General features: G+C 41.1%; 1 protein-coding gene across 12 annotated transcripts in view; it reads left to right on the forward strand.

Moving 5' to 3' along the window:
* The window catches only part of Lpar1 (lysophosphatidic acid receptor 1), a 108,681-nt gene extending 101,039 nt beyond the window's left edge, over positions 1-7,642 (forward strand). For all 12 annotated transcript variants that reach the window (XM_076934909.1, XM_076934904.1, XM_076934906.1 and 9 more), the window contains one exon: positions 5,279-7,642. In XM_076934909.1, the coding sequence (XP_076791024.1) occupies positions 5,279-5,580 (302 nt within the window). In that variant the 3' untranslated portion in view covers positions 5,581-7,642. The remainder of the gene's footprint in view (positions 1-5,278) is intronic.
* The last annotated feature ends 3,099 nt before the right edge of the window (positions 7,643-10,741 follow it).

Here is a 10,741-nt window from a genome sequence, read left to right on the forward strand (position 1 = left end):
AAGAGTCAGGCCATGGAGATGTTAACTTGGGTGCAGGGCTGGTGTAGAATTGATTTACCTTGACTTGTTCCAAATCTGTGGAATTCCTGAGTTTTCACAAAAACACAATTTTCCAGCCCAGACTGGCAATATTTCTGCTCTGCTCATCCAGACTCTTGAGCTCTCACCCTGGGGTCTTCTTTGTTCCCTACTGCCTATTTTTTTTCTTTAGCTTTGGTTTTGTGTTCCATATGAAAGCAAAGAAGCAAAGGATCAACCTATTAGGAAATAGCCCTTCCAGAAAAACAGCTGATTTGGAAAGCAGGCAGTGACCACCATGCTTGGAGGGAAGGTGTGGTCATGTGACTGTGCTCTGCAGCTGTGACCTTTTGTTCCAAAGCTGCCCCCTTCCTCCTTGACCCTTGCACCAGCAGTCCAGCACCTCTCCCTATTTTTTTGCAGCCAGGAGGCCCTCCCAGATTGCTTTGACAGACATATAAGAAAGAATCTAAGCTTGTTCAAGGAAAGGTTACTGACCCTCAGACATGTTTTGAAGCCTCCTGTCTCCATCTTCTTTGTGATTGTGACAAGTCATAGGGAACTTTCTACACTGAGAGGCAAGGTTCTGGGACTCACCTTTTTAGGAGCCTAGCAGGGTGCTGGATTGGCATTTCACTGATGGAAGTGGGTGGTAACAGTGAACAGCTTCTTACCCTATGCTGCTGCCCAGATTCAGGCTCTACTTATTCTTGTTTTAGAAACTAGAAATACACATATATATGCATGCGTGCGCATGCGCGCGCGCACGCGCGCACACACACACACATTTATAAACACATACATATACACACACAGACACACTCAGACACACACAGACATATACACTCATACACACAGATACAGGCACACACACACTTACACACACAAACCCACAGTCAGAGACTCACATTACAGACATAGAGACACAGACATACATACTTATACACGTACACTCATACACACAGACACACACATACTCACACACACATATATATACACAAATATACATATATGCATATAAACACACACACATTCACACAGACACACACAGACACAGGCACATACACTCAGACACACAGATAGAGACAGACAGATAGAGACACACATACATATACACACACTCACAGACACACACACATACAGACATACTTGCACACATTCACACACACTCACACACACAAGCACTTATACACACAGACACAATCATAAACACACACTCACACAGTCACATACACTCACACACGTTCACACACACTCACACACACAAGCACTTATACACACAGACACAATCATAAACACATACTCACACAGTCACATACACTCACACACAGATACATGCACACACACAAGCACTTATGCACACAGACACAATCATGCACACAGTCACACACACACACACACACACACACACAGAGACACTCATATACACAGAGATGCAGACACACATTCTATTTATCTCCATCATTTCCATCTTTCACTGTCACTAATCTGTATCCTAAGTGGAAACCTGACTATTGAGGCCAGTAAGATTATAATGGAGGTCATCATTCCTTATAAGTCTCATTTGCATCATTGTTACACATGATATAGGCTGAGAACCAATGCTAGGCTGGAGAATGAATGTCTTAGCCAGATATACCAGGTCTTCATGACTTTAGACCTCGTATCTTCTGCACTCCCGACTTTGCAATGTGTAGCCACAAACTTTGTATTTTCTTTCTTTCATACCGTTGAATACCACTTTTCAGTTTTGTGCCTTGGTCTGTAGAGTCTGCCATTAAAAGTAGGCCTCAGACAAACAGCACCAAAGGCAGTCTTCACTCTGGAATTATATATTATTTTTATTTTCCATCTAGTAAAGTGTGGCACTAAGAAGCTGCAGTGTCACTTCCTTGTGTTCCTTCCTGTCTTCCTTCCTTTTCTCATGTTCAACTCTGAGTCCTGGGACTGTCTGGCAATCTGTGTAGTTAATTCTGTAAATGCCAAGTCTTCATGGTTCATAGCATGTTTTCCTGTTCTTTCTTGCTGAGGACCCACCCCAGAGCCCTGTGCACAAGCTTTCTCATCTGTGACACTCGCAATGGTTTTGGGGAGTGAACACTGTAAAGAGAGCTTTTGCAAGTTGCTCCTCATGCCCCATGGCGTAGGAAGCGAGCTGTCGCTTCTCTGCTTTACAGATAATGAGATGAGGATTTGTTCGACTCATCCATGCGTCTTACAAGGTGCATCCAACGCTGCAGTCTTTATATGGTCTGTGGTGCACCTCTGGAGGATGGTCCCACTCAGTTAGAGCTTACTACTTATTTTTTTAAAAAAACATGTATAGATGAGACTTTCGCTCTTAGAAGTTCAGAGGAAAATCGGTGACCTGAACAAACTTGATTTCAGACTACGCATTCTCTATGATTTAGGTGCCTGATCACCTTGGACTTTCCAGCCTCCTGCTTCTCTCTTATAATACACTGTTGTCTTTGGGTCAGTGTGATCCAGGACACCCCAAGAAAGAGAAGGGAAAGGGGAGAGGAAAGGTCCATATGACTGCTTTTTGTTCTCTTCCCTCCCCTGTCCCTTCCTTTCCCTCCCCTGTCCCTTCCTTTCCCTCCCCTCCCCTGTCCCTGCCCTGCCCTGCCCTGCCCTGCCCTGCCCTGCCCTGCCCTTCCCCAGTGCTGGCCCTTCCAGCACTGGCTGCCCTGGAACTCACTCTGTAGACCAGGCTGGCCTCGAACTCACAGAGATCTCTGCCTCCTAAGTACTGGGATCAAAGGTATGTGCCACCACCACCCAGGCTAATATGATCAGTTTTCAATGTGGATTTCTGAGACTGTCTACTGCATCATTAAGATATTTGATTGAATTGTAAAGATTCTGAGACAGTGTGGTTGGTTGGCCCAATCACAATTATAAAAACGGTTCCTTCCAGTGAAGGAGAACGGAAAGGACTTTAAGTCCCTGCATGAAGTGTTCACATAGGTTAGCTTCTGTCAGGCTGTGGCACTTCCCACTTCCTGTGGCCAAATCTAATAGGGTGCTTTTTTTTTTTTTTTCTTTCTAAAAGTGAAGTTCAAAGTCTCTTTTTAAAGGCTATCTCACCATCTCTTTCCTAAGAGGACCTTGCTCTTCTTGAATTTTTGCATTTTAAGAAATCATGAGCAACCCATGACAGTATTTAGATCCTTTTCTGATCAGTGTCAAGCAGACTAAGCTTGACATGAGAATAAGGGCATTTCCTCTCTGTTTCCCACAGGGAGAAAGATGTAGTTTTATAATATATATATATCTGTGCTTATAGCCAGCCAAGTTCTGAACTTGAGCTCAATGAGAGCTTTGATAAAGGAAAAAGGAAAGGAACTTTTAGGATTGGTTTTCCATTCATGACGAGAGTGTGTGTGTGTGTGTGTGTGTGTGTGTGTGTGTGTGTGTGTTATAAGCAGATGAATAATGAGACTGTGCATTTTTTCATCCAGGCCTTTTCCATCCTGAGAATAATTTCTTTCCTGGCTTCTCAATGAATAAGGCATTATTTCTGAAACCCAAGAGGCATTCCTTTGATTTCCCTTCATGTTTAACTTTCTGAGTGATTTTCAATAAAGGAAATTCAAGGGCTTGGAAGGCTCTCTTAGCATTTTTATTGAGGGTCAGATAGTACTGTGGCTATTATCTGCTGATATTTGGAATACTGTTTTCCCTCTCTGAGGAGTGTCTAAAGTATTGTATTTATAAGAAAAACGAAGCACCTTGGATGGTCTTCAAAGTGAACAGCAGTCTAAAACCAATACACATTGGTGATACAGAACAAAGAGCTTTATGGGGAACTTTTCTTCTTGCTGTATTTGTATTTCCCCGCTGAAAGAGTGCAAAAGGAGAGGGGGCGGCCTCTCGGCCTCTCACATTCAAAGCTGGGGTGTTTGAGGGCTAAATCACATTCGTTTGCTTTTTATGAAACTCATTCCTTGAGACTGGTTCAAGCTGGAGACTCCACTGAAGCCTGCACCACTGTGTGCATCTGAAGATTCAAATGCACGTGGGGGTTCTCCCTGCTCATCCTCTCTCTGTTCAGTAGATAGCTGATTAGCCAATGGGGGGTGGGGGCTCTTAGCTGAGGTGTAATGGCACACACTGCCCCACTGGATTGGTTCCCCAGCACATGCTCAGATAACATAGTCATCAAGGCTAATTAATCGTTTCATGGCTTACATGTTCCTTCAGATCCACATGGAATGTGATCTCAGAGACTAAATAAGAGGGGATATCTTTTCCCATCTGCATTTCCAAACCAATTATAATTATTAAAAATATGAATAATTCAGAATAATTGTGGGCAAGAAAGCAGAGAACTGACCTAGGTTACAGGACAGCTGAAACATAAGATTTGGAAATAAATACTTAACTTTATAAGTTGCAAAGGGTGGAAGGATAATGCAGTGCTTTCAGAAATGTGGCTGTCAGAGCCAGGCTCCAAGAGCAGAGAATCTGCTATTTGCTTCTTGTTTACCACCTTTCAGAATCCTGGTCTTTTAAGCAAGGTATTTAATCTTTCTGGGTCTCAGTTTCTCTGTCTGTGCAGTAGGGTTTTAGCTTGCCTGCTGCATGTGCAGATTAGGTGAGTTATCCTTTGTAATGTGTACACAAGAACTGTAATTGTTGGATCAAAAACTAAAGCATTCATCATGGGAGCTGCCTGCTTACATGCCACAGCGCTTGGAATAACAATACCGTTGTTGGGGTTGTTAACCTGCACTGGGCGATTATTTTCTTAGCATTCATTTACAATTTATAACCCACTCCAGGAGGTAAATAGACCACATCTATTTTTTTCAAATGAGAAAAGTGAGACAAAATTCAATTTGCCCAACCCACCCAGTTTTCTAAACAACAAAGCAATGTTTTGTGCACTGGTGAGCAGAAACCAGAATCTGCACCTTCGTTAAACATGGAAGGGTATGCCATTGATGTCTAACTTTTAGCCCCCAAACAGCCACACCTTTGTGAGATTGTTTTTTAAAAAGATTCCTAATGTATTTCCTCATGGAAATTTTTTTTTTAAATCAAACTGAGTGGTCTGTTCAAAATCATTAATATTATCCATACATCCTCGGGTTTAAGTAGGACTTGAGTCCGCAGCTTATTATTAAGGTGACTATTGCTTTGATTTCAGAAGCGAAGTCTCAGGATTTGTAGAGACCTGAGATCCTTGTTATACGCTTCATAATGATATTTATTATTCTCCTTCTAACGCTCTCATCCCTCCCTGTCGCTGCAGGTGCCTTTATTGTCTGCTGGACTCCGGGACTGGTCTTGTTATTGCTGGATGTGTGCTGCCCGCAGTGCGATGTCCTGGCCTATGAAAAGTTCTTCCTTCTCCTGGCTGAGTTCAACTCTGCTATGAACCCCATCATCTACTCCTACCGCGACAAAGAGATGAGCGCCACCTTCAGGCAGATCCTGTGTTGCCAGCGCAACGAGAACCCCAATGGCCCTACGGAAGGCTCTGACCGCTCGGCCTCCTCCCTCAACCACACCATTCTGGCTGGAGTTCACAGCAATGACCACTCTGTGGTTTAGAAAGAAGCCAGCCGGCCTCTGTGGATCTGTGAACACCACCCTACCCCCCCAATTGCCAGGGCAAGGTGGGGAGTCAGAGAAGATGAAGACACTCCTGTACTTAACACTAACCAATGACAGTATTTGTCCCTAGACCCAAGAGACTTGAGGATGAACTTATTTGGCAGCCCCCATCTTCTTCTTTGGAAAATAGAAGGAGACCTTCTTGAAGTGGAATTCAGAAACGGACTCTGGGGTGACCATGTAGCCTTCACTAACTAGACTTAAAAGATTTTATGTGGTTTGGCCTAAGCCAGGAAAAAAAAAAATCTGCCGAATCGAGTACACAGTCACACACACGGGCTTCCCCTTTAAAGAACAAATAATACATTGCATTTATTAATAAGTATGTTTATGCCTGACAGTGTGTTTGTGATCAAAAAGACTGCTAAACTGACATAGATAAATTTTTTTTCCACCATGGAGGAAAACTATAAATTAGAATGATTTTTGTGTGTGTTTAGAAAACAAGCATGTGACATGTGTATTCAGTATGCCTTTCTTTAAAGATAAAAGGATACTATTTTAAATCTTCTAGGGAATAGAAGAGTCTAGTAAAAATCAGTATTCATTTAGGCTATAAAAGAAACAATATCCTAATCAATTATCTTTTAATTAAAGTAATGAGACACACGTGAAAGCAAAGGGATGTGATGTGAGCTTGTAACCCAAAGAGTGTGTTCTCTGCATACATTGGAGAAGATGAAGCGTTGTCCCTGCACAGTGAAGATACCCAAGTGCGTTCTCAGTGTTAGAATGTCAGTGGGACTTGTTTTAAAGCCTGTGGTTTTCCAAGTTATAAAATAATACCTGCTTACTATAGAAAACTTGAAAATTGCAGAACTGTGTGAAAAAGAAAAAAAAAAAAAAAGAAAACGAAAGATTACTGATATTACAACCTGGAAGTAACCATCTTTACAGCTCACCCATGTATGCCTATAGACATATATTATATATCTTTTTTACATAATTGGGTTGATATTGTAAAATGTTTTGTAACTTTTCCTTTCAGAATCGCCAGGTTTTTCTATGGCATTTTTTTTTTCAAAAAACAGTGTTAGTGGCTATATAATATTCCATTTAATGGATGCAGCTCAGTTTATTTAACCATTCCTGTATTGTTGACTAGGTTTTTAATTTTTTTCATTATTATAATATTGGAAGAATCTTGTGTACATAAAACTTTGCCAGTATCATTGATGATTTACTTAGGACCTATTCCCATGAAGGACCTACTTTTTAAAATGTGAAATGTCCTCATGTGTTTTCACTTTATAAAAAGGGATATTCTACTTTCAAACTGCAGGGGTGGCTGTGCCGACAAAAGCCCAGAAGTTACCTTTTTGCAAAAGAAACACAGTAGCTACTTTGGTTGAGAATGAGTTCTTGACAAGATGTGTCCCAATAGCCAAGACGGCCTAATGTAACTAGCAAATTTACTTTAGTGTTTTTGAGGAACTGGTGATCCCTTTCTTGACTGTTGGGTAGAAGTAAAGAAAACACAAAGACAGCAAGCATCAAAGTGAATCCAGCATTGCAAGTAGCCTGGGTGTGGTATGTTAGCAACTGGTTGCTGTGTGATCTCTGGCAATCACCCAATAGATGCCCTGTGTTCAGAGATGCCCAGTGCAGCATCAGGGAGACTAATGTCTCTATTATCATGCTATGAGGAACAAGGAGGAAGAAGAATAGTCCTGGAGCAGGTGTGGGGAGGTCAGGGGGATGTCTGAGGGAAGGAAGTACTTCGGAGAGTGGCATTCTAGGGAGGAGGAAGGCAGGGTGTGGTTTGTGTCTGGACAGAGGGTAGGCATGTGACATGTGCCTGCTGGAAAACATAAGTAGGTGGAGAGCCAGTTAGCAGGAAGATTTTGCTCCGAGTTTACACAAAATGCAAAGAAATTTATATTGGAAATGAGTGAAACGAACTTGGACTTTATTGATGCCCTTTTTTATGGGGGAGGTAAGGACTATGTGAATTGAAAAGCATACTAATTGAACCTTAATAAATCATTCTCAATCAGTGTTTGGTGATGTGTGGTTCTGGTCTGTGCTTTTTCTATTTTCGAGAAGCTTCTGGCTTGTGCCGTGTTGTCTTCTCTCTCCGACCTTCTTTAACAGTCTGAGGCGACCTAACAACTGTTCTCTAGCTAAGATACTGGTTCCTGACCCGTGAGATTCATGAGAGACATGTTAGCTCAACAGAATGACTACTAAAGCGAGGTATTTTCAAAAGAATTTTTAAAATTATTTATCTTATTTAATTTGAATAAAATGTATGTAATAAGATAAAACAAAAACTAGCACATCAGAATTGGGCAAAAACAAATAAACATGAAGAAAAGATCCTACAAGAAAGTATAAGAAACAGAGATCCACTTGCTTACACACTCAAGAATCCCATAAAAACACTAAACTGGAAGCCACGATATCTATGAAAAGGACCTTGGGCAGACCCACACAGGCCCTGTGCATCCTGCCTCAGTCTCTGGGCTCATAGATTTGATCATGTTGATTTAGAGAGCCTTGTTTCCTTGGTGGTTGTCCTCCATCCCCTCTGGTTCTTATACACCTTCCACCTTCTCTTCTGCAGGGTTTCCTAATCCCTGGGGGGAGGGATTTAATGGATATATCCCATTTAGGGCTGAGTGTTCCAAGGTCTCTCACACTGCATATTGACTGGCTGTGAATCACTGTATTTCTTCCTATCTGTTGCAAGCAGAAGCTTCTCTGATGGTGGCAGAGCAAGGCGCTATCTAGGAGTAGAACAGATGCTGTTAGTAGTAATTTTATCATTATTATTATTATTAACAAAAGTATTTGGTTTTACCCTAGGTCCTTGGCCTACCTAGTCTCAGGGTTTTGGTCACCCAGGCAGTGTCACATAGTGGGTTTCATCTCATGGAGTGGACCTTCAATCAAATCAGATATTGGTTGGTCACTCCCACATGAGTTGTGTCGCCATCAGACTAGCAATATTGCAGTTAAAATATTGCAGGCCATTGGGTTTTTGGATGAGTTGGGGTGATGCTAGAACATAAGGGTGAAGGCTCAATGTAGGCACAGCTCAACTCCTCGTTTAGCGAGTCTTGTAGGTGACGTCTTCAGCAATGGAGCCTTGGTGTCAGTTTGTAGAGAACAATCTATATAGTTTTGGCAACATTCTGCATTGTTTGGGGATTACTATAGGGCCCCTTTGTCCAACAACTTAATTAGATACAACTCAATCCCAATATTGGTAGCTTCACTGGTGACAAGAGATAGTTGTGGCTCTGTTCCCCCATTATTTGGCAATTTCATTTAGATTGCCTTCATATATGTATGTATTTTAGGAAGATTCTTCCCCTCAAATAGCCCTTACTTTTAGCTGTCTTTCCCTGTATTCCCTCCTTCACCCCTTCTCCCACCTTCCCACTGGGTGCTCCAATTCCACGCCCCCATCCATCTGTAACTACATTCTATTTCCCTTTCCAAACAAGATCTAGTTGTATCCCCTAGTCACTCTATAGCAAACCTCTGTGGTTCTGTAAGTTGTAGCTTGGTCATCATTGACTTAAGAGCTAATATCCACATTGAATACAGACCATAGTTCTTCTTCTGGGTCTGGAATAGTTCATTCAGGATGTTTTTTGTTGTTGTTTTTGTTTGTTTGTTTGTTTGTTTTTAGTTTCATCTATTTACCTGCAGTTTTTTTAATGGCTGGGTAAATGACCATGTGTAAATGTATCCTATTTTCTTTATCTATTCTTCTGTTGAGGGACATCTAAGTTGTTTTCAATTTCTGGCTATTAGGAATAGAGCAGCAAAGACCATGGTTGAGCATGTGTCTTTGTGGTAGGATCAAGTAACCTTTGGGTATGTGTCCAAGAATTGTATAGATAGGTCTTGAAGTATATAGATTTCCATCTTCCTGAAGAACCACCACACTGATTTTTATAGTGGCTGTACAAGATTACACTCCCACCAGCAATGGATGAGTGTTTCTCTTATTCCACATCCTAGACAACATGAGCTATCACTTTTAAAAATTAATCTTGGTCTGTTTTTTAACGAGTGTAAGATGAAACATTGTTTTCTTATCAATGTAAGATGAAGTCTCAAAGTAGTTTTGAGTTCCCTTTCCCTGATGGCTAAGGATGTTGACCGTTTCTTTAAGCATTCGTCAGCCATTTAAGTTCCTCTATTGAGAATTCTCTGTTTAGATCTGTAGTCCACTTTTCAATTGAGTTACTTGTTTTCTTAATATCTAGTTTTTTTTTGAGTTCTTTATATATCTTGGATATTAGCCCTCTATTGAATGTGTAGTTGGCAAATGTCTTTTTCCATTTCTGTAGGCTGCTGCTTTGTCTGAAGGATAGTATCCTTTTCCGTGGAGAAGCTTCTCAGTTTTATGAGGTCCTGTTTATTAGTGCCTGCACTAATGGTGTTCTGTTCAGAAAGTTGTCTCCTGTGTCGATGCATGCAAGGCTATCCCCACTTTCTCTTCTGTCAGGTTCGGTGTATCTAGTTTTACATTGGGATATTTGATCCATTTGGAGTTGAGTCGGTGCCAGATAACAGCGGATCTGGGTTCTTTTACACACAGATATCCACTTTGAGCAGTACCATTTGTTGAAGACGCTGTCTTTTTTTCCCAGTGTGTATTGATGGCTTGTTTTTAATCAAAAATCATGTGTGTGGATTTGTCTGGGTCTTCAGTTTGATTCCCTTGATCAACATTGTGCCAATACTATGCTGCCTTGATTTCTATAGCTCTGTAGTACAGTTTGAAATCCAGGATAGTGATACTGTCAGCACTTTTAAAATTATTATTCAAGATGTTAGTTATCCTAGGTGAATTGTGTGTCCATATGATGCTGAAAATTATACTTTCAAGATATCTGAAGAATTGTGTTGGAATTTTGGTGGAGATTGCATTGAGCCTGTAGATGCTTTTAGTAGGATGGCCAGTTTTCCTATAGTGATCCTACTGACCCATAAGCATGGGAAATCTCTCCATCTTCTGATATCGTCTCCAATTTCTTTCTACAATGTCTTGAATTTTTTTTTTTGTTTTGTTTTGTTTTATCATACATGCCTTCACTTGCTTGGTAGAATACCCCAAGGTATTTGCTATTATTTGAAG

This window comes from Arvicanthis niloticus, chromosome 5 (genome assembly GCF_011762505.2).
Source record: "Arvicanthis niloticus isolate mArvNil1 chromosome 5, mArvNil1.pat.X, whole genome shotgun sequence".
NCBI classification, from domain to species: Eukaryota; Metazoa; Chordata; class Mammalia; order Rodentia; family Muridae; genus Arvicanthis; species Arvicanthis niloticus.